This window comes from Camellia sinensis, chromosome 12 (genome assembly GCF_055761805.1).
Source record: "Camellia sinensis isolate YWXY chromosome 12, ASM5576180v1, whole genome shotgun sequence".
Lineage (NCBI taxonomy): Eukaryota > Viridiplantae > Streptophyta > Magnoliopsida > Ericales > Theaceae > Camellia > Camellia sinensis.
In genome coordinates this window covers 37546613-37572143 of record NC_138972.1, presented here as the reverse complement: position 1 = coordinate 37572143, position 25531 = coordinate 37546613, and the positions used below count along the sequence as shown (strand labels likewise).

The window sequence follows — 25531 nt, the reverse complement described above, 5'->3', positions numbered from 1 at the left end:
ACTCACATTTTGTCTAGCCATGGTCAATGAACGACGATGAGGTACCGGTGCCCCAAAGTTACGTAGATCATTAAACAATCCTTCTTGCTCCGTTACCCTGAACGCCCATTCTGCTCGGATACCAGCATAATAATCCTTCGAACTCGAGTACTTTTCGCTCTTGTAGTCATAAGTAAATGGAGGTAGCAGTCACACTTTCGAATTTCTTTGCCGGCGTGAACTTCCTGCACCTCTTGAAGACATTGTTCATAAAATAAACAAACAAACAATAATAGTAATTGTAGATATATTACTATTGTTATGACTTGAACAAACATCATACTGGGGGTATCGCTATTTATAGACATCATAGTGGGGGTTAACTAGAAATGATCTAGTGACGATAATGCATCCTGGGGCACTATGGAAGAAGTGATACCCGTGATATTATTTGTAGACACCCTATTTTTGACCGACCTTAAGACTCAGACGTCATCGATTGAGCGCTTGGTGATTGCGCACGTTGTGAGGTTTTGGAGTTTCGGCTGAGTTCCTTACCCCTGGACCTCGGGACCGTTTTGTGCTTTGCCTCGGTTTGCGAACCAGGTCTTGCTTTCTCTTTCTGGAGGGAGGGAGAGGTCTTATAGACCATCTCTCAGTTGCCGTAGGCTACTTTTCATGGTCGCAGGCCACTGTTCCCGTTTGGAGACCAGTTTCCGATTTTCAGAGTCGTCAGCCCGCGCCTCAGTTCGGGACCGCTTAACATTCTCCGTTTGGCAGGGTTTTTGGCACACACCTTGTTTCCTCTATCTAGAGGGACACTGCGGCCCGGGAGACCACCTTTGTGGTCGCACGCCACTTTTGATGCTTAACAGCCTGTTTTCGGGGCACCCGGCCGTGCGTTTTGCCCCCCCGAACCCTCGTTTTGCATCGGTGTTGGTTCATTTTTGGCATGAACCTTGTTTTCAATTTTTAGAAGGTGGTACAAGGGTGGGAGACCACCTTTTCTCCTTGGAGACCACTTTTTCCCGCCAACCGATTTTCTTGTCAGGAAGCTGGTCTCCTTGGTTTTTGAGCCACATTTGCTGGTCTCCCACCATACCACTAGCTTGCATTCAGTTGGGAGACCATCAAATGGGCTGGCCGACCACCTTAACTGGTCGGCCTGCTCTCTCCAGTTTTGTCTCTGTGAGTTGTTGCCAGCTGTACCAGCTGGAAGGCACAGACTGCATCCTCCATACATGTGTATGGAGGATTTGTACCCTTGCTTTAGCTTCTTGAGGAAGCTTGAACCTTTGCTCTAGCTTCTTGAGGAAGCTTAAACCCTTGTTCTAGCTTCTTGAGGAAGCTTGAGCCTTTGCTTTAGCTTATTGAAGAAGCTTGAACCTTTGCTCCTCTATAAGAGAGGGCCTCCCTTTCCTTATACCAGGTTTCAAAAGATTTTGGTTAAGGTACGTACATATATCCCTCTCTATATCTCACTATTTTGAGCTCTAAAGTGTGTGATTCTTGGCCCTTTGCACACCACCTCATAGCCTAACACTTCCATCATCAACCTAAGGTTCTTGGAGGCCATTTTCAGAGGTTAAGGAGCTGGGTTTTTGGTCCAGAAGTTGCTGTCTTTGTTGAGCTTCAAGGGTAACTCATTTTCTCCATTTTTAAGCGTTATTTTGATCCTTCTCTTAGCCTTATTTGCATTCTTATTTGAGGTTTGTTGTCAACTGAAAAAAGCTCTATTTTTAAGCATTATTCATGTTTGTTTAAGGCCATTTTCCTGTTGGAGGTCATCTACCCTCTTGCATGCTTCATTTAGTCTTATTTTGAGCCATGCCTTAAGGCCTTTGTGTTGACCTTTGCTTGGGCTTTTAGCCACTGAAATCCAATGGATTTTCAGTGGTTGGCATGCTGCTTTGAGAGCCAAAATTAGAGAGGGATGACCCTCTCTCTTTTGGCCTTGTTTGTTTGCATATTTGGCCTTTCCAAGGAGCCTATATTTTCATACTTCCTAGCCTTGGTTCAGGCCATTTTTAGTGACTTTTAGGACCTACCTAGACTCTATCTAGGGCTGGTTTGGTCACCTCATGTTTGCCTCTTGTATGTGTAGAATAATCCTCTTCATAGCTTATCAAAGGAGCATGTCATTCTTGCATGTATTGGTCATGTTTCAGTGGGTTTTTGGTCATTATTTGGCATATCATAGCTCTGTCTTTGGCTGGTTTAATGGCCTCTTGAATGCTTCACATGCTTGTAGTGTAAACCATGCTCACTAGCTTACATTGCATGTGTGTTTTGGCCATTGATTCTAGCATATTTTGGCCATACTTCAAACTGATTTTGTTCATATTTTGGGCTGCCTTAGCTCTGTTTTGAGGCCTCTTGGTTGAATGATGCTTGCCATTTTGCCACTGTTTTGGGCCTGCATAGGGACTGTTTGGGGTTGGTTTGTTCATTTGGGCATTGCTTTGCATACCTCTAGTGTAATGCACTTCACTAGTTTCGGTATTTGAGCCATTCAACATGCATAACATGAGTTGTTTGCATGATTCGGGACCATTTTGTATGTCATTTCAGAGCTGGAACATGTGTTGTTGTATGCCATATTTCATCCTTTCCATGCTTTCATACAGTTGTATCTTGTGCCCTAGGCTTTGGGCCCTTGCATCTTGCATGTTTGCATGTGTCTTGTTGCCTCATTTTCATCATGTATGGCCACTGATTTGGGTGTGGCTGAAGCCCATTCATTTTGGTTTAAGTCCATTTTGCATCGAGTATGCCATTGTAGTTCATAGCATTGAGTATGCCACGTTGTCGCATGTTTGATCATTACATTGCGCATGCCTTGTTCACTTCATTGTGTATGATAGTCTTCACATGTGCATTGTGTATGACATATAGTATCATGTGCATTGAGTATGCCACTGTTAGTTCGTAGCATTGCGTATGCTAGTTTGCATGTTTGCATGTCGTCCTTTGCATGTTTGCATGACTTGGTTGCTTCGCCTTAGGATTGCATGCTTGAGGTCGCATTGTGCATGCCATTCTACTTGTTGCATTATGTTTGGAATAGGAGTTAGTCCAAACATGGGAAATGAGGGACGTTTCATACTCCAAGTGATGAAATGTACCTCGATTCTTGGTCGCCGACACTCTTGACTAACACATGATGGAGTTTAGGCATTTATGTGTTTATATGTGCATTCATTTCATATTGAGTCGTGCAATCCGACTCCTTGGCCATCATACATCGAGATGCGTGATTGGTGGCCCGAGGATCAAGAACTACACTCCCTAGAGCTTATACAATGATGGGGAGAGTGGTCGTGCACACATGTGTTGCAAATACCTTGCTTTCTCTCTCTCTCTCTTGCCTTTGTTGCAGAAAAAGCAAAAACCAGGAGAATGAACTGGTCGGCCGACCAGGTTTTCTGGCAGGCCGACCACCTTTTCTGGTCTTCACCACCAAGGGTGGTTGGCAGGTGGTCTCCCTTGCCCATAGCTGGTCGGCAGCCTTCCCATAGCTTCCCTGGGTGGAGTTTTATCTCTCTGGAGCCTCGTGCAACTTTCTGAAATCAATTGCAAACAAAGACGAGTCGAGGCATCGCGATGGATTTCCCGACAAGGCGACTCGGGCATGCATGCATCCTTTATCATTCAAGGCAGAGCTGAGGCAATCCATTTCATGTAGCTTGCATGCTAGTTTATTTGCTTCCTTAGTTAAATTTGTTAATTAGCTAGTGTTGTGTAATAATTAGCTGTAATTCATTATTCATTTGGGTTGTGTAATAATTAGTTTAATTAGCTTAGATTAGCTAGTTGGTCGTGTATTATTCATTCGGACCCTCCGAGGAGGGCAATGTTGTAATAAGTGTGCGTGTGTGTGATGCATGTCTTCCAACCCCCATTTCTTTCTCCCTTTTATTTACCAACTTACGATGATTAGTATTAGGTCATGTTTCAATTAACATCCTTATACTTCGCATGTTTGCATTCATTCATCTGTCTTGCATGCACTGGGCTCGGCGCATCATACTAACGGCATTGTATTTCAATTCCGAGTTGAATACATGTTATCTGTAGCATCTCATACGCCATCTTAGAATAGCCGAGCCTATCTTAGTTGCATTTCGCATGTGTTGCATTAGCCATCTTAACATGAACTAGGATCATGCATTGATTACTAATTAGCTTCCTTTTTTGGCTCGGAGTACTCGGTAAGTGTTTATGCTTTAGCATCCTTGCATGCGTGTGAGTGACTGCCATGACAGCATGCTTACCATGAGGCTATGTGCTTATGTGATATAACTGCCTGAATGCCTGTGGGTGAAGGTTGGGTTGCTTGAATTGGAATAATTTGTCGAAACCCGTGTTTTAGCCTACTTGCGAGTAGCAAACTTCAATCCATTTTCAAAACAAACGGCTATGCGATGCTTTGTTCCAACTTAGGCAATCTAGTCTATACTTGTATGATGTGCGCATCACATAGTAATTCTAGGCTAATAATCAGAATAAGAGCACATGTGTTTTCAAAAACAAGATATCATGCTTAGTAGTGGCCGATCTTTGATCGGGCGAGCGGGGGTGCTCATGAAATGACCTTCCCCAATCGTACCCAAGTTCCCGAGCCGAGGCAACTTTGGTGATGATAGACACGTGGCCTTAGGCACGAGTCAGGGTTTCCTAAATTTCCCAAAAATAAAATATTTAGGTGGCGACTTTGTATCTGGCAAAGCAGTCCATGTTTGGCACTTCTTTCTAAAACCAGTTTTTCAAAACGATTTGCCAGATTTGGACTCTTTGGTGATTTATCGATCTTGCATTGCACTTTGCAAGATTAGATTCAAAACCGTGGCATCGAGTCCGAACTGTAGTGAGCCCAATGAACAAAACGGGGATTTTCCCGGGACGTTCGGGCGCGTCTACAATATTTTATGTTATTCATTTCATGCAATCCTGAGTACCCGTGACTTTATGTACCTATGATGTAGTCACGGACGTGGTTGTCAGATAAAATCATAATTGTAGGCCAGAGGATCACAATGCAATCCCTTTATATTCGAGCAGTGAGTTGTCAAATAAAACAAAATGCAGTGAGTTGTCACATCGCCACATGAAACTATTTTTTCATGCTTACTTTTATAATACAATAAGTAGTCACTTGGAATTGACGATTTCAGTACAAATTGGTGTTTTCAAAAAATTATAAATGAAATCATAAAATGAAACAGCGGCTTTAATTTTCTTTGTTTTAAAGTAATATTGTTCATAAACAACTATGAAATAGAGTGCAAGTAAATACACAACCGTCCAACTCACTTAGACCTGCAAAACTATCGTTGTTTTTTTCACCAAAATAATAAAATGGTCACCTGATATGTAAAGACGATTGGAACTTTGCAGCCTATATTTTATATTATTTTCACTTAATGAACTTCACAGTCATCCCATTTTCTCCTCTTTGCATTTTCTGCTTCTTTTTATATTCGGTAAATTACACTTCACTCATTTAGTCCATCACATAATTGTTTATCAACACTATTGCCATGTGGTCATATTATTGTGACTTAGATGAATTCTGAAATGTGAGGAAAAAACAAAGCATGTAAGTTGCGCTGCACAAAGGCACATGCATCACGTATTGCGAGGAAAAAGGTCACAAAGTATACAAGCATGGCAAAGTCAGAAAGTCGCATGCATTACTGCATCACTGCATAAAGTGACATGCATCACTGCATCACTACACAAACTCACATGCATCACTGTATCATTGCACAAAGTCACATGCATCACTGCATCGCTGCACAAAGTCACATAGCATCTGAGGAAAAAACAAAGCATCCAAATTATTACGTCTGTTCAAGTCACTGGCGAGCATCACTGAGAAATGTTGGACGTATCACTGCGCCGAGCTACAATTTATTATCGTACCATACTTACTGTGGAAGTGTTACAGACAAGAACAACACCGACTTAAATCAACACATAATTAACTTCAAATTAAATTAGTCAAATTTCTCCAATTAAATTAAATGAAATATAATAGGTAAAAAATGAAATTAAATATGTTGTCAAGGCAAAATATATTGAATTATATTTGTAAGCGGAAAAATTAAATTAAATTTCCAAGCGGATTTGAACTTTGCTTAAAACCTTCAGCTATGCACTGAGTAGTAAATAAAAGTCGAAGTGACAACTCCTATCAAGTTGATGGATAGTTGTTCAGGTGATAAAAGTTGACGTGACAACTCTGATGCATAGTTGTTTACAATAATTTCATACATACAGCTACCATGTGTATATATGGTATAAATATCGCATCATACCACAACAAAAGTTTTACAGCTATTTCGAGCGATATCATCATGAGATATACGGTGGTTGATCTATATTCAGCAATGGGTCGCTATTGGGTTGCAGATGGAGATGAATTTCAATACCCATTAAATCCAAATTTGTGTTACTCACGTGCCACCGTCAATACCATGAGAGCTGAGTGGGAATTTCGCATAACTCGAGCAAACGTTCTCGTTGAGTTATGTCGTGAAGTTAATATTAAATTTCCTCGCTGGTTAGCCATGCATATGCCAACTGACACTCCACAGTTGTTGCAAAGGGCATTGCATCGTATCCGCGACGAAGTTAATCGCATGACCCAACGTTTGCAAAGGTCCTCACTAATGAAGACCGCAAATGAGCGTACCGAAGATGAGTTAATGGATGATGCACACCAGTACTTCGCCTGGAGCATGGATGTTATGTATGAATTTGATATTGAGATGTCAGATGATGATGATAATGAATGAAATTGTTTGGATGAATGACCAAACCATTTATGTTTGTAATGGATTTGTAATGCTTATCCACGACTTATCAATGAAGGGAGATCTTTCAATTGTTTTTGAAAAGTTCTTGTAATTCTACAAATAACAAATACCTTTGCTTTCTCTCCGTTATTGTTATTTTGAATAACGCTTTTAATACCAACCACTCCATGCACTCACTCTACGCACTCAGTCTTCTCTTCTCTCTCTCTCTCTCTCTCTCTCTCTCTCTCTCTCTCTCTCTCTCTCTCTCTCTCTCTCTCTGACACACAAACACTCATCCCACACACACACACCAAACCAATATAATTTTTAATATATATAATTTTTATTTTATAAAATGAAGACCAATATTAAATATATATATATATATATATAATAATAAAATTTATAATAGCAAATAATAATCAACTATATGAAATTAAGACGAATATTTTCAAATAATTTTTTTCAAATAATTTTTTTTTTCAAATAATTTTTTTTCTATTAATTTTTTTTCAATTAATCTTTTATTTCAATTAAATATTTTTCAATTAATTTTTTTTCAATTATTTTTTTTTCAATTATAATATGTGTGATCCCATTGTTATAAATAATAAAAATAAATATAAATATTTTAGACCTGAACAAACATATTTTTTATTTTATGTTTTTATGGGTTTTTAAACATTTTGTTCAAACCAAATGCGTTTGTAATTTATGTTTTTCTAAAAATAAACAAAAATCAGTTTTTAATTTTTTTGTAAACATAAACTAAAAACGTAAACGTTACCAAATGCTACCTTATTTATTTTTATTTTAGGGTTTAGGATTTATAGTTTAATTCTTAAAATTTATTTGAACTTCAATTTTATAAATGGTTGTCTCAATTTGTTCGATAATTTTTTTGGTTTATAAATGGTTGTCTCAATTTGTAAATTTGAGGAACAAACGTAAATTACTATAAATAATGCAAAGACTACGGAGAATGAGAGAGAGGTAGAGATGTGAAAGAGATTTGTGTGATTCATCAAAACAAGTAAGAATAAAAAATTGTGAAATTTTAATTTCGAATAAATAAGTATGACACATTTACATCATCTGTACAAGTTTGATTTACAAAAACTATAACAATTACTACAAATAAAAAAACTATATAGTCCATATCACACCCGCTAATGCCCGAACCTGGCCCCAGTCCCACAACCCCGACTGTGGACCTCCCTCCTCGGTCTCCTGGGGTAGACTCTCTGAATATCTGGCACTCCCTCCCCTGCATGTGGCCCTCCACTAACTACCTGTGGAGCCTGTGAGTGTGACCCCTCCTCTCCTGCATGTGCTGCCCCTGATCCTGTCTCTGCATGAACATCAGATACTGCTGTAAGCTGTGAAACTCCCTCATCTGGTGCAACTGTATCACGATCTGCAGCTGGACCTCGACCTCTGCCTCTGCCCGCACCTCGACCTCGGCCACGACGTCCCCCACGACCATAACCTCGGCCTCTCCCTCGCGCTCTGGGAGGGGCTTAATATGGGCCTCATTCTCAACGTGGGAGATGTCAGTGAGAACTGCATCATGTGTACTCATAGGCGCGGTCGAAGTAGTCCCCAGAAAAGCAGGTGGTAATTGGGTGGGTGAGGTAACAACGTCATGCATGTATCGGGGCGGTGTCCAATCAGGGTCAGCATGCTGGGTAGGATGTACGTGTGGTGAATCTGGAGAAATGTATGGGGTACCATGCGGTGGGGTGACTGAAGTCCAAGGACCTGCTGTGGCTGGCGCTGAAGTGGAAGGCACTAACGTGGATGGGACTGATGTGTCTGGAGCAGCTGCTGCACTGTGTACACCGTAGTGGCCAAAATGCAGATGATCTACCCGATAGGCATGCTGGATCCCCTCGTACAATAACTCTCGGATCTCTGCAGGGGCCTGCATCGCATGTTGTCCATCACGTCTAAAAATGGCGTCCTCAGCCAAGTGATATAACCTCCCAGCTCGAACCACCTGAACAAAAAATCAGACATATTAGGCTATAATTGACTGAAAGTAAATCAATTATGATATTAACAATTATTTGACACATACTATGATACTCACCAATGCCTCGAGAGAAAGCCCAACTCCCTGATATCCGGACTCAGACAGGTGGCTCGGATTACCAACTAGTAGGTGTGTATGTCGCTGATACCACAACATGTAAGGGTCGGGAGAGGGGAGGACGCCATCGCTCCAGTCAGCCTGTACAATACTGTCGCGATGGGCATCCCATAGCTGTATGTATCGCATATGATACACACTCCAGTTAGTGCCGGCTCGGCCATGTCTATCAGTCGCATGCAACCGCCACTCGGTGTCGCACTGATCTGGCACGGACTGGACCCGACCAAATTGTCAGAGGACACGATCGGGGAGATGCCACTCAACCACGTCAAAACAAATGAGTGGCACTCTCACCATCCATATCTCCTCACCTAGTCGGCAATAGTTTGGGAGCGTACTGAGGACCCCAACATAAGGCTGCCAGATAAACTACAATAACGACAAGTCTATTAAAAATCGCTCATAAACATATACACTCCATATGACAATTAAAATTTAGGTATTTAAATTTCATACCTCGCCCTCTATCATCCGGTCCAGCTGGTCTCTCACTACTAAAAATTAGCTTTTTAGGGACAAATTTATTCCGTCCCTAAAAGTGTAATATTTGTTGGGAAAAACTTTTGCCAACCAATTTTCTCCGTTACGAAGTTTGTCTCAAATGGCCCATCCGGAAAAGTCAAAAAATGACTTTTAGAAACAAAATTTTACATTTGTCACTATAAATAGACTTTTAGAGACAAAATTTTGCATTTGTCACTATAAATAGACTTTTAGAGACAAAAATATGTGGTTGCAAAAAGTTTTGATTTTGAGACCACCAAAATTTGTCTCTAAAAGTCTAATTATAATCCATACAAAAATTAATTTTTGAGACAATAAAAATTGGTCTCTAAAAGTTTAGTTTTTGGGACAAATGAAAGTGGCCTCCAAAAGTTTTAGTTTTTGGAACAAATGAAAGTGGTGTGTAAAGGTTATAATTCTTTTGAGACAACTAAAATTGGTCTCTAAAAGTTTGATATTTTTTATTTTATTTATTTATTTATTTATTTTTTTGTAACAATTACTCTAAAAATACTAGTATGAACATCAACTTATATTCCTTTCTTGATTTCTCAACAACCAAACAAAAAATATCATACATATCACCAGACTATCTGTTCATCTCCAAATTAAAATTCAACTACACGAAAAAAAAAATGCTCATCACATTCAAAGAAGCTTAATCAAAAGATATTTCAATAACAAAAAAATACCATGCTCTGATTCATTAGTATGTAATATCTTGATTGTATACCATAAACTGACAGAGATTTCAAAAGTATCATTTCCAATTTATAAGACTAGTGTCATAAGCATTGTTTGTAACATTCAACTATTCAATGAACAGATTGTAATTGGAGTTATATCTATCTACATAACAAAACAACTAAACTCATCGCATCTTCTTCTCAAGGACTTCATTGAAATGGCATTCAAAATCTAGCAGAGAGCTCGCAAGTTTCAAATCGACACAAGCTTGTAGAACTTGCATAGAATAGGCCAAACTCTCAAATAGATTACCAATTAAAAATTATCCAATGACAGATTAATTTAATAGATTGCAATTTAATGTGCCAATTGTAGTATCTGCAACAATCACACACAAATCTTAGTACACAAAGCCGTCCAAAATTCACTATCAATATTCAAAAGTTAACAAAGATTAAACTAAAATTCAACGTTGTGTTAGGCACAAAAAAGCAATTACTAACAATTAAACATTTAACCACTCTTCTTACCAAAAAAACAAAAAACCCCATCACTCCTTAAATATCACAAGATCAAACTGCTGATAACTGAAAAGCAATAAACACAAACCATAGGCAAATTATATACCAATCAAATTATAATATAACAATCTATGGTCAAAAAATTAAACTCACTGTACAGAGTTAACAAGCGTTAGCATTGGAACTCACACTGCTATAAGGGTAGAGGGTTCTTGAAAATTTCAGTATACGTATCAATCCACCATTGTAGGTGTGCTGTTAATGTGGTAGAATGCGCACAAGCAGTCACCTGCTGTGCTACCTGATGCTCACTAGACTTGCATGCCCGGTCTTGTTAGTGGAGTTACCTAGAATCGACCAACAACATAGACATGTTCATTCAATCCACGGGCAAAACAGAGACTATAATTTTTACCACAAAAAATGCTATCAATAAGAAATGCAGATCTGTAGGGTCCTATACACTTTCATAAACATGTTCATTCAATTATCAGAGGACAATGCAGAAATGCACAGTTTCTTAAAACTCGAGATGTTTATGGGTATAAATTTATTTAAAAAACAGTAATCTAATTCTAAAGAGAAAATCACTTTTAATGATGATGTGCATAAATATTCATTGAAGTTGGTAATTGTTTCTATTATAGCCAATCAACCCATATTGCAGTTCAAAAGCACTCTAATTTATAATATAAAGACTATTGCATTTGCCTCCTTGTCATTAGTTGCACATCATCTCCTGCAAAATAACACACCCATATACTTAAATGTATACTCACATCCATGACAACCACCAGTATAGACTAGGCCTGTAAATGGATCGGCTTCGGATCGGATCTGTTAAAACTCCAACCCCACCTACAAAACCACGGCTCACCAATATCGGCCCAAGATTTTTGAGACCACAACCTAAACATCAAAATGAGTCCTCATCTTCTTAGGCTTTTGAAAATTTGGAACCTTTGGTAGCAAGAATTTTTGAGATTTTCTTAATGAGTTTCAGTGATAGTTTGTGAGGCAACCTTTCACAAAACTGACTTTCAAGTTTAATGCATCTTTCTTGCAAGGGCTTTTTGACTTTCTCTCAATCTAAATTCATGATCTAAAAATAGAGCCTAAGACTATGTCTAACCTCTGTTGTTCTCTAGATAAATATTCAAGAAAAGAAAAAGAAAAAACAAGATTGTAGCTTGAACTTGTGCTAGGCAACATGAAATGGATTTTAAAAAAAAAAACAAAAAAACAAAACATGAAATGGATAAAGCTTCGGTAAAATATAGAACTATTAGGCAACAGTTGTTCATCCAATGGCTAGTTGCTAGAGCAGTCACCAAAAGGCATAGTATAAGAAATGGTTAGGTACTAGCCTGAAATTACAGATTAGAACCAGTAAAAAATCCCCAGTGAGGTCTGATAGATGAATGAGGATATTAGGGAAAAGAAGGCATGACATAGCTGATATTTGACTAATTATTTTCTGGGAATATTCACAGCCCGTTGCCAATTGAAGACTATAATGAATAATATAGTACAAGAATGCATTAAAATGAAAGGGATATTGGGTATTACCTTCAAAGGTTGAGCTGAAAGGATCTACCTAAAGCAATGCCCTACCCTGCCCTGCCTATACATGACAACCATTCAGGGACTGACATTCATTTTAAATACTTTATGAGAAGAAAAATAGATCACTGGCCACCTATTAATAAATAAGACTTACCCACGCATCCAATAAACCAGCCAACCCAAGGCCTCCCAAAAGCAGTACCCAGATTTGGGTAATCACCTGAGGGAAAGAATTTTAAAAGACTTGTTTCCTTTTTCCAAAAAAAAAAAAAATTGAAAATACATGAATTCTGGTGCTCATTCGCATATAAAAAAAATAATTAATCACATTCCATACCTCATTCTCAGATATTGCCCCTGAAGGAATAGGACGATAAGGTTCATTAATAGCATCAATCTCTCTATCATACCAATCATTGAGCATCTAGAAAGGTGGAGAGGACACAAATTTAGTCATTCTATCAGGAACACATACTAATTTCCATTCATGAGAATTGTACCTGTGTATAGCCAGCTTGGCATGGGCTAGACATTATGTAAACAATTGATTTGGAAACATCTTCCAAAGTCCAATGGAAGTTTCCTGCAACATGAGCAGAAGTGAACTAACAGACAGAGAGAGCATTGTGGAAGTAATATGATTATTTGAGCAAGCATATTAAGAAAGCCATCCATTAACCTCCCAAAGATAACCTCATTTGTGAGCTAACAGCCAACAACATTCTATACCTAGGAGTAGAAGAGATGCTATTAAGGCTACATTTGGATAGATATATTTTAAATAAAAGAATTTGAGCTTGAAATTTATAAATACATGAGTGATGTAGACCAGGTGGTTGTGCAGCATAATTGTAGGAATTGGACCAGTGAAATGGCATACCAGTGATTATGAGCTTGGGCCGATGCTGTCATGAATTAAATTGAAAGGCCCATGTTTTTATTGAATACGGCCCAATGATCAAAAACACTTTCTTTTTGGCCAAATTCCATCGTTTAGGCTTTCGATTCTACAAATTAACTATTTTTTAAATTTTGTTTTACCAATTACTTTGTCTACGAGTTTACATTTTTTTGTGTTGTTTGTTTTGGCATGTTTCTAACTCAAAATTTATATTTTTGGTAATTTTATGTTTTTCTGCTTAATTCCAAGTATTATGAGGAATTAGCCTAATTTATTATTTCCTAGTTAGGTTAGGACATGCGTACTATAAATTAGTTGTAAGCCTCAAGGCAAATCAATGTAATTTGGATTATTAAAATTTCAGGGAGAGTTTCTTATTCTAAGTCTTCAATATTATGGGTATTCTTAGATTAAACAAAATTATAGGTTGTTTTGCATTAATCTCGCTATGCAATACTGTTTCTACACGACACACTCTTCCCCGGAGCACCGAGAGAGTTAGTTGTTGGAGCTGGATTAAAATACCTATGATATGAGTAAGAATTGAAGTAAAGATGTTTTATTATATTCCTCGTTGTTTGGAAGGGAAAAGATTGGGTACACACCTAACCTTTGACATTATTCTACAACCCCAAGGTCATTGGGCCTAGTATTAACCATTGAATCAATGACCCACTTATATGTATATATCACGCTAACAGAATTTAAAATACTTTTCACATGTGAGACCAATTTTCTTTTAACAATTAAACATTTAATTAAAAAAAGTCAACTAATTTTCAAGCTAATAACGTACAAAACTTAAAAAAATTCTATGAGCATTATAGCCAATTTTTTACTTACATTTTGTCCTACCAAAACTCCACCCTTACATTTGGATTTTATCCTCCTAAGGAAAGAAATGGGGAAATTTTTTGGGATCGGTTTAAATGCTAAATTCACCATTTTGGAACGGAAGTTTACTATGTTTCAAAATGTCCATTCCAAAACATAGATCTCCAGGGTGTTAACGTTTTCTAGTAACACTGCCTTAATTAATTTGAGCTGATTATGATGATGTGCCTAATGCCTCTGCAATACAACTACGGCTCCATTCTCCACAAAATAGGATATTGTAGAACTTTCTTTCACATAGAGTTTTCACTGTTCTCTCACATCCTCATTTTTAATCAAAATCCATTTTAATCTACTTGCAAAACACGTATCTTGCTTCTTCCCTAGCCTGTTCAATTTAGCAGATATTTTACCAAAAGAACCTAAAACAATAATTCACACATTGATACTACAAAAAGTTTTAAGAACTTCATAAATAGGCCTTTGAGCTTATACAATATACAATACATATGAGTTCTCTCTACCATCCTTGATTGCCTGAAGCTTAAAAATAAATAAAATTGAAAATTTCAGACTCCAATTAAATATCTAGGTAATAAAATAGATCCAAATTAACTAATGATTATTGCTAAAGCTTTAATGATGTTCAGAGTTATGAGGCAACGAAATAAGCTACCCCATGAATAAGAAAGTGCACATTTAGCCCTCAAAATGTTGATCCTCAAACTCAATAGCAAATGAGTTTCATGATACAAAAGTTCATAAAAAAAATATTAAAAAAAAAGTCAAAAACAAGCAATAGCTGGAATTCTTTATCAGAAGATAACAACAGATCATGCCTAGAAGTAGAGGACAAGATTGGAATTGTGAAATATGTGTAGAGAAATGGAATAAAGATGAAAGATTTTGCCAGGGCAACCACCATATGCAAATAAAAATATAACAACATATAAACCTCAATATTCAAATATTCAGTGATCTACTCCCAACTGACCCAGGATTAGAAATAAAGCAACAACAGGATGTCTTAGCTTCTTCAGAGGCTCAACAGTTGAAAATGAACAATTGACTATTAAATTAATCTCTCAATAAAACAGTAGATAAAATATTATGTGATGGCACACACATTAGTTTGCACATGATCAATTTTTTTTCCCAGAGAAATAAGATTTTGAAATGTATGATTGAATTATCAAAATTTGAAAATTGATACATTTTATGAATTAAAAAGACTAACAGTTAAGAGGTTTGAAAAAAAAAAATTTAATGGCATAACTACTCGTGTAATTACTATTGGGATATTTTTTTAAAAATCTAAAAAGTGAGACATCAACACTAACTTTAGCCTTTGTATAAATATATGCAAAGAGGAATTGGTAGAGTTAATGGGGCAACATTCGGCTTCTTGATTAACACATTTATAAATTCCCACTGCCAGACTAGGAAACAAGTTTTGAAACAAACCAATTTAAATTCCTAATCTACTCAACAGTGTTTATTTGACAAAAAAAGCTACCCCCCTCCCCTCCCCAATTGATAGACAAACCCGAACCTCTTTCTTGGAGTCTACTTGATGTCATTGGTGTAGTCCTGACAACAACACAACAAGGTACCACAAGTTTCAGTTTGTCATCCTTCCTGTGGAAAGATAGACAACCGTCACACAAACAGGATCAATGACTCAGTATAGTCATTTAAACTTCAGCTGAGAAAATTATGGCAAATAAGATAATACATGCTATTATAAGATAGTTTTTGTTTTCACCAAACTAAACAGATTTTGAAAACTGCTCAACCAAACAGAGCCGTTGAATTATTATGATTAAGACTAAAAGACAAATCAGGAATTCAATATTACTTTCAAAATGAAGTAATTTTGAATCAAACACTCACAAATATAAATTTTGTGACAAATGCAAAACGAATCAAACACTCACAAATATAAATTTTGCATTTGTCTCTCTCTCCACAATTACGGCTATTTCATATCCACAATTACCAAATCTAACACTCACAAATACGAATTTAAAATGAATCATATTATGATAATACATCATCAACACAAACACTGCACCGATAAATCGATTAATCACACTGGATGCTGAAATCAAAAACCAAATCAATGAGACTAAAATCGATTAATCGATCGAACCTGGATGCTGAAATCACAGTGGAGAGAGATGCTATGTTATCCCTTAATTGTTGAAATCAACGAGATCAGAAGAACACTACGATCAGTTTGTGCTCACAGCCATCAGGGATTCGATCGCAAGAGAGAGGGATTGAAATCAAAAAACCACCGAGAACAATGAAATTAGGGCTTCGATAAAGAGAGAGTGAGAGTGAGAGTGAGAGTGAGAGATTGGTGTGGAGAAGGAAATGAAGTCCCGACTATTGAAATTGAAAGAATGAAAATAAAATAAAATAGTGTATGAGTTGAGTTTGTTGGGGACGAATCAAAATTGTAGGCAAAAAGTCATTAACTCTTTTGCAATCAAATAATTTTATCTTAAAAATATAATAATATGATTATTTTATTTTATTTTTAAATTCTTTCATTTTGTCTCTAAAAGTATAATTTTTACAAACGAATTATTTTTGTCTCTAAAAATTTGTCTTTAAAACCTTAATTTCTTGTAGTGTCTATACACGATGACTACGTGGGTCGATACGACCTCATGGCCCATGTCAACCCTCCACCGGCTACCTCGAGGTCCAGCTGGCAACTGCATGTCTCCCTGGCCGATGGGAACCTCACCAGGAGCAACCAGTTGCCGCCTAGACGGGGCAATGCGAATCAATCTCTCCCACACCCAAATCTGCAATAGTTTGAACGCAATTACAATACTGATATATGCCATACAATATGAATTGACATGTAATAAAATTCTTACTAACCTGTAGCAAGACAAGGGGTCCTCCGATCTCCTTCGCACCCACCTGAGCTGCTCGACATAGCATCCTATACAAGCATGGCAAAGCCGCGGCGCCCCAGCTGCACTAGCCGATCACGTCAATGTCTCTCAACAGTGGCAAGTACATCAGCTTGAGCAGGTTCTGTGACTTATCAGGGAGAGGTACCCCCCCAATAAGCCACATAATATATGCTCGTGCATGCTGCTGTACTAACTCATCTGGAGCATGATCTGGAAGATGGCCTTGAAACTGCTCGGACAGCTACCTCACCCTCACTTTACCTGCCTGTAAGTCTACAGGTGTAGGTGCTACTCCCAATAGCTCAGCACATAGGGCTATCCACTGGTCCCTCGTCAATGGTGGGTCAGGTCCAGTAACTGCTCGCCCATCAATCCGTAGACCGTATAGGACAGATAAGTCCTGCAATGTGACGGTGGCCTCCCCGATCGGGGAATGAAATGTATGAGTCTCTGTGCGCCACCTCTCCACGAGAGCAGTGATGAGTGGGTGGTCCAGTCTAATATGGCCTATACGATAGACACCATAGAATCCCACGCGTAGTAGACACTGCAAGACTCTATGGTCCAATGGACGCTCCCACAAGCCGGAATCTCCCCGCCGGCATGTCACCACAGTGCGTGCCTCATCCTGCATAACAGAATGAGAAGTTTAAATTATAGCATTATCACGTAATATAAAACAAAATGCAGGGTATTTTCATTGTAAGCGTAAAGTCCAACAAACGTTATTGCATATCGGATCCTCCCATATATTATCAACCCGATGTGGATGACTAAAAAGTGGGACCTCATCAGGTAGATGTGCCATGAAGCTTGTATAGTTGAAAAACAAATACATTTAAAAAAACTGTATTGGTGAGCATGTAATTTAACTATAACAATTAAACTCAAATTATTCCATACATGACGAGTTGAAAAACAAATGTGGTCGATTATTTTAAAATTATCAATTTGTGTGCCACTAACATGGAAGCAATTCACTAAAATCTAAATTTATCAATTTATGTGCCATTAAATATGATAAGCAATTCAATAGAACCTATCGTTATCTATGCTATAACTAATATAGAAATTTTTTACAAAATCATTTTAGGGTCTCAGTTACATAAGCTTAATAATGACCAGTAACATGTGGCTAGTTTTCGTACATAAATATTTGCGAAAAAATTGAATGAGAATTTTTTTTTCAATAAGAGGTGGCTAATTACATTTATGGCATATTTGACAAAACTTCATTATTGATTTTGTAATGGTAAAAGTTCCAATAATGTATAAAATTTGTAAATTACGTAGATCTGATTCATAAATTGTAAATGTAAAAAATGCTTGCAGCAGTCGAAATAATAAAATCTTAAAATGGTAGAAGAACTATGTGATTTTCACTAAAATTTTGTAATAGACATTTTCAATCAAGTAGAGAATAAAAAACATAGGCCTATGTGGTATAGTTAAATATTTTTGCATACGTATTTAGTTTAATTTATTTGTTTAGTATGTTAGTTGTAAATTTTGTCAAGGAAATCAAACAATTACAATATATAAAGAATTAAAAAAATGAATGATCTATTACAAATAAAAAGTGATCTATTTAAATGTACGACCCCGTTTATAAATAATGAATTACAAAATGAAGAATTAAATGATCTATCACAAATAAAGAATTAAAAAATGATCTATTACAATATGTAAGTATTACATAGTCTTCATCGACCAAGTTGCGCCGGACATGTTCGCTTGTCATGACCTGTTTGCTGGCACTCACTGCAACGAGTGGTCAAACGCCTATCTGATATATCCATCTCATTCGGAATACGAGACATAGATGTACGACCCCGTTTTACTTCTTGCAGACGAAGTACATTAGGCATTAAGGTCCACCACGGATCATCCCAATAATCTTGATGCGGTATTGGATTGAATTTAGTTTCCCAAACCCTCATGTATACAGGAAGCCTATATACTAGATCAACATACTCGAATGGATTGTCACCGCATTCAGACATTACAGCGAGCATATGGAAACATGGATAGTGTCTTATCTCATATTTCCCACAACTGCACGTGGGTTGATTCATCCGCACAATTTGTGTATTGCGACCTCGTCCATGGCGAAAAGATGTTTGCACCTCAAATACGCGGCGTGACTATCAGAAAATTGTAATATAAACTAATCAAGTTCATGTTTTTAGGTGTACTTAACTTCACAACATAATAACAACAATTTAGTTTATATTACAAACTAACCTGTCATACGATATCAACTTGAAAGTATTTTCCCTTGCGATGCCATCCTCAATAGTTTTTTGCATCTCTCTAGGGTATTGGAACTCATTTCGTACATCTATTTCAGCTTGGGCTCCCATTTCGTCAAAATATTTTATGAGCCGCCGAAATGTAAATTCAACCATAGCTGAGATAGGTAAGTTCCTTGCACCGTTCAAGACGCTATTGAAGCACTCAGCATCATTGCTGGTCAATACCCCCCACCGATATCCACCGTCATACGAAATGGCCCACTCCACAGGATTCATCTTGTGAACCCAATTGATGGCATCTTGGTCAATAGCCTGTATCTATTGTAAGTAACCATTACACTTTCGTTGTTGATGAGCACTCCCTGCTTTCCATAGAGGTTGTTTTAGCTCCTTATTTTTGAACCTAGTGTTAAAGTTACTACAAACATGTCGAAGGCAGTGCCGATTATAGCGATCCCGGGTTTACCCTTGTTGTATAGTGATCCGGACATGTGTCCGTGGATGTTGGTAGTTGTTTATTATCTTGTTTACATCCTTTCTTACTTTGTATTTGAGTTACAAGATGTGTTGGGCAGATTTGTTTCAAGTTGGTTGAGTTTAGAAACCAAAACTAGTTGCCCAGATTTTTGGCCTGTACGCTCGAGCGGAGGTGTTGGAGCTCGAGCGTAGATTACGTCCATCCAGTATCTTGTTGTGCAGTGTTGTGAACTCGAGCGTAGGGTTGGGAGCTCGAGCGGGGGCCTGGTTCTGCAAAAGTGCTGGGCGAGTGCATTCTGAGCTCGAGCGGGAGGTTGGCCGCTCGAGCGGAAGTCTGTGAGTGGCCGCTCGAGCGGGGTGTTTTAAGCTCGAGCGGAAGACTGGGTTTAAGTCCCGAAATTGTGACTTTTCAAATCACTTTTTGCTTTCTCTTCTCTCTCTTACTTTTCCAAAAACACCATTGTTGAGCCTCTCACTCTAGATACTACCTTCTCTCTAGGTTTTGATCTAGTAGGAGTGATTTACTCACCTTTGGCCTTTACAAAAAAGTTGTTGATCGTCGAGGGCTTCATTTTAATCTGAAAATCTCGGGTTTTAGAGCACGTTGAGTTTTGTCTTCTTCTCCCTTGGAGCTCCGAATTTGAGGTAGGGATAACCTACTCCTCTCTATGGGTTTTGTCTTTAAATTTTGGTATTTTGAGATGTTGGGCTTGGTTTGGTAAATTTGTGAAAGTTTGGGGCTTTTGTGTAATTTTACAAAAGTTGGGGTTTTATTCATAATAAACCTAGATGCATGTTTGGCATAGAAAAATGGAATGATTGTTGAATCATTGATGAAAATGGGACCTAAGGGTTGAAATGGTAATTATGGAAAATGGCCTAATTACATTGTTTAATTAATTGGGATAATTAATTGATGAGAAATGAGGAAATGAAATGTTGATTGAATATCCATTTGTGCATTTATTTTCTGTTTTAGAAATAACTGCTTGGGGCTATCGGTGGAGGATAGTCGTGATTGTTGTAGACAATGTATGTTGATTAGGCAAACTGAAACTAATCAATGGAATGTGTTATGGAACTTGACAGTTGCTAGAATACATTAATTGTTTGTATTGTGTGATTGTATATAGAACCAATGTGTTTATATACGTTATGTGTAGAGGAGGAGATAGGGGATGTACTCCGCGGTTTAGGGGAAGATAGGGGATGGACCTCTAAACCGGATAGGTATTTGGAGGAGATAGGGGATGTACTCCGTAGACAGAGCTCATATGCTTGTCTAGAGAAGTGAAGATAGAGCTCATATGCTTATCTTTGTGAAGTGAAGTGTGGATACAGCTTGTATGCTTATCTGTGGATATTGTTGATATACATATCTGTTGTAGAGTGTGGATACAGCTTGTATGCTTATCTGTGGATATTGTTGATATACATATCTGTTGTAGAGTGTGGATACAGCTTGTATGCTTATCTGTGGATATTGTTGATATACATATCTGTTGAGAATGTGGATATAGCTTTTATGCTTATCTGAATGTGAGATATAGTTTTTATACATGTCTGTGGAAATGATGATAGAGCTAGCATGCTTATCTGTTGAAAAAGGGAAAATGAAAAGTAATTGGGACTTGTAAGTCGTTGACATAAATATGTAATTTATGTGATTGTATCAGTGTTGACCAACTATCAATTGCTAATGTTTTAGTCATTGTCCATGGTTGGTTTAGTGTATTTCTACTGGGCTGTGGCTCACCCTATATGGGAATATCATTTTCAGGTGCAGGAAGCATGCCACCTCCAAGGACATAGCTGGGAGGCTAGTGGCGGACATAGTTTTGTTGTTGTACTTTTGATGTATTACATGTAATTGCAAGCCAAGGGCTTAATGTGTAAACGAGTTAGAACTCTTTGTTGTAACCAAGTGTTAACTTGGAAAGCTGTAAGCCCGTAGGGCATTTTGTTATGAGATTAACATGTAATACTTATGTAATGGAATTCTAATGAATGATAGAAGGTGGTTAGTTTATCTATCAACGCTCGTCTTATTTGTTGGGTTTAATGTTATTATTTTGAGGGCGTTACAACTTGGTATCAGAGCGTACCGGGTTCGAATACTTTAGGTACGTGGGAAGTGATTAGGATCACAATGGGTTTGTCTCGCTTGATAGAGACGTAGATGTAGTACCATATGATATGTGTTTATTTGATAACATGCTTATGTGACTATGTGGGTATGGGATTTAATTTCTGGGATATTGATTGGATCCTTGAGTTTCTGGGAGTCTTGTTGGAAAAGCACTTGATCAATGCTGTTTCTAACCGGAACTCTAGTAACGCCTCGGGACTATTATTATCCGGAAATGAAGTTCGTAAGTGCTTATGTGTTTATGTGCTTATGTGGAGTGAATTACAGTTGTCCATGCATTAGGACGTGAGTGTTTAGTTTCGGCACACCTATGAATGTGCTAACGTTCTGTGTTGCCTTTATTAGGATGTCAGGACGAGGAAGAGGTGCTAGGCGTGGTAGACCTGCGAGGCAGGAAGTACCGTTACCGGGTGAGATTCCGGCAGTACAGGAGGGAGTTGGGCAGGCCAATGTGGCCGAGCCAGTAGGTCAGCAGGCTATGGGTGCCTTGGCCAGAGAGATAGCAGGAGCTTTAGGTATTCTTAGAGCTGGGAATCAGGCAGCTGAGACAGGGCCTTCCTTCTTGAAGAGGGAGTTCTTTCGGTGTAATCCGGACGAGTTTATCGGGGATCCTAAAGAGCCGCTTAAGGCAGATGAATGGCTCGAACAGACAACGAAGACGTTTGAGATGCTTGGCATCGAGGACGGAGCACTGAAAGTGACCTTGGCATCCTTCCAACTGAAGGGAGATGCGGGTCAATGGTGGAAGTACGAGAAAGCTCGTGTTGGTGGTACTTGGGAGGCGTTTGTGAATGCTTTTCAGGAGAGGTTTTTATCAGCAGCAGCTAGGGAGAAGCTGAGGGATCAGTTTAGCCGGCTTAATCAGCAGGGCTTGTCAGTGGCCGAGTTTGAGGCTACTTTTACCAGTCTGTCCAGGTTTGCACCTGAACTGGTGGCGTCTGAGGAACGCCGTTGTTATGAGTTTGAGCGGAAGTTGAGGCGGGGCCTCAAGTGGAGAATTGGTGGGTCTTACATTCGAGAGTATAGACACCTAGTGGATGCTGCAGCTCATATGGAGCTTATGATGCAGGAGGAGGATGAGGGTCAGAGAGGCTCCAAGAGGAGCCAGGATAGTCAGAGTGATGGCAGGAGGCAGAGGGGTTCTAACTCTCAGCAGTCTCAGGGTGCAGTCTCTAGATCGACCTTTCCAGTGCCTAGTGTAGGCTCGGGGAGAGGCAGTCAGGTAGAATTCACTTGTTACAAGTGTGGCCAGCTGGGTCACAAGGTTTCTGTTTGCCCGCAGAAGGGTGGGGGTCAGAAAGCTGCTTCTTTTTCAGCTAGACCGCCGAGTCAGAGTTTGGGCAGGGGGCAGCTCTTGACTTGTTTTCAGTGTGGACAACCTGGGCACATGAAGAGGTTTTGCCCACAGTTGAGTGCCACTTCGGGAGCGTCTGGTTCTAGGCAGACGCAGGGTTTTCAGCCAGCTCAGTCTGTGCAGGCCTCGAGGGCCAATCTGGGAGCTTCGTCATCCCAGTCTGTGCAGCAGTCTTTTGCTCCGAGAGGTGAGCAGGTAGACCAGGGGCCTACGGGGCGCGTGTATGCTGTTACCGCGCAGGATTTAGTACCGGCTCCATCAGTAGTGAGAGGTACTTTTCTGTTTTGCAACTTAGTTGCTAATGTGTTGATAGACACGGGTGCATCTCATTCTTTTGTATCTGCTGCATTTGCATCTGTTTTGGAATTGGAGTTAGCACAGTTAGCATCTCCTATTTGTGTGGTATCGCCTTTGGGTGGTGAGTTGATTCTGAAACAGGGTGTTAGAGGATGTGATATAGAGGTCGCCGACTATAGGCTTCCTTTTCCGTTTGTTGTCATGCCCATGAGGGGTTTTGATGTTATTTTGGGTATGGACTGGTTATCGTCATACCGGGCTGTTATTGATTGCTACCGCCAGAGGGTTACATTATGTACCTTGAGCGGGGAGTGGTTCCATTTCTTGGGAGACCGGGTTGGTAGTGTTTTGCCACCGGGGTATGATTCGCGAGGGCGAAGTGAGCTTAGTAGTCTACTTGCTAGCTTTGAGAGTGGTGAGAGTGGTGAGACCCAGCATGTATTGCCGAGGGTGGTTTGTGAGTATTCGGATGTCTTTCCCGAAGATCTTGTTAGTTTGCCACCTCACCGAGAGATAGAGTTCTCTATTGATTTAGTGCCTGGTACGGCGCCGATTTCTATGGCACCTTACCGTTTTGCTCCAGCAGAGTTGGTTGAGTTGAAAGTTCAGCTCCAGGAATTGCTAGATAAGGGCTTTGTTCGCCCTAGTGTTTCACCGTGGGGAGCACCGGCCCTCTTTGTTAAAAAGAAAGATGGTGCCTTGAGATTGTGTATAGACTACCGGAAGTTGAATCGGGCTACGGTTAAAAATAAGTACCCTATGCCCCGAATAGATGATTTGTTTGACCAGTTGAAGGGTTCCCGTTGTTTCTCTAAGATAGACTTGAGATCGGGTTACCATCAGTTGAGGGTCAGGGAGGAAGATATTCCGAAGACGGCATTCCGTACGCGGTATGGCCATTATGAGTTTTTGGTGATGCCATTTGGGCTTACCAATGCACCGGCAGTCTTTATGGACTTGATGAACCGGATTTTCCGGGAGTTTTTAGATCGATTTGTGGTTGTCTTTGTGGATGACATCCTTGTCTATTCGCCTTCTGAGGAGGAGCACGAGGCACACTTGAGAGTGGTGCTTGAGTTACTTAGAGCCCATAGGTTGTATGCCAAGTTTGGGAAGTGTGAGTTCTGGCTGGGGGAAGTCAAGTTCTTAGGCCATGTGGTATCCGGGGAAGGGGTGTCTGTTGATACATCCAAGGTTGAGGCAGTGCAAGATTGGGCACAGCCTAAGAGTGTGTTTGAGATCCGCAGTTTTCTGGGATTAGCTGGGTATTACCGTCGGTTTGTGAAAGATTTCTCCAGGTTAGCGTCACCGTTGACTAGACTGACTCGGAAGGGAGTCAAGTTTGTGTGGAGTGAGACTTGTGAAAAGTCATTCCAAGAGTTGAAAATTAGATTGACCACCGCTCCGGTGTTGATTATTCCGGAGAGAGGGTTGGGTTATGCGGTTTATTGTGATGCCTCACGAGAGGGTTTGGGTTGTGTGTTGATGCAAGAGGGGAAAGTGGTAGCTTATGGCTCACGTCAGTTGAAAATACACGAGAAGAATTACCCCACACACGACCTAGAGTTAGCAGCTGTGATCTTTGCCTTGAAAATCTGGAGGCACTACCTTTATGGTGAGAGGTTCGAGGTATTCTCGGATCACAAGAGTTTGAAGTATCTGTTTACACAGAGAGACTTGAATCTGAGGCAGAGAAGATGGATGGAGTTCATCGAGGATTATGATTTTGAGTTACATTATCATCCGGGAAAGGCCAATGTTGTGGCCGATGCCCTTAGTAGGAAGACCATTAGTGATGTAGCTTGTATAGCCATCCGGGAATGGGTGATGTTGGGAGCACTTGGCGAGTTTGATTTGCTACTGGGCGAATCTGTCGAGGCTGCGGCCTTGTTTTCTGTTGTTGTGCAGCCTACACTTATGATTAGAGTGTTTGAGGCACAGAGAGGTGACCTTGAGGTAGAATCCCTCCGAGAGAAGATCTCTAGTGGGAAAGTCGAGAAGGGTTTGACGGTGTATCCCGACCTGAGTGTGAGATACCGAGACCGTTTGTTTGTACCGGAGGCTTGCCGAGAGGAAGTACTTCGAGAGTTTCACCATTCGCGCCTTGCGGTGC

General features: G+C 39.4%; 1 protein-coding gene across 2 annotated transcripts; it reads right to left on the bottom strand.

The window, feature by feature from the left end:
* Nucleotides 1-10122: 10122 nt before the first annotated feature.
* Nucleotides 10123-16376, bottom strand: LOC114293439 (chlorophyll synthase, chloroplastic-like). Of its 2 annotated transcripts, XM_082898399.1 has the most exons (7): nucleotides 16103-16376; nucleotides 15521-15588; nucleotides 12716-12798; nucleotides 12553-12639; nucleotides 12219-12435; nucleotides 10839-10996; nucleotides 10123-10715 (listed from the first exon to the last, which is right to left on the bottom strand). In XM_082898399.1, exons 2-5 carry the CDS (start codon nucleotides 15528-15530, stop codon nucleotides 12352-12354), a joined length of 264 nt encoding a protein of 87 aa, XP_082754525.1. In that variant the 5' UTR covers nucleotides 15531-15588; nucleotides 16103-16376; the 3' UTR covers nucleotides 10123-10715; nucleotides 10839-10996; nucleotides 12219-12351. The 2 variants fall into 2 exon arrangements, with proteins under 2 accessions (XP_082754525.1, XP_082754524.1); XM_082898398.1 differs by having other exon boundaries at nucleotides 10123-10996.
* Nucleotides 16377-25531: the final 9155 nt, after the last annotated feature.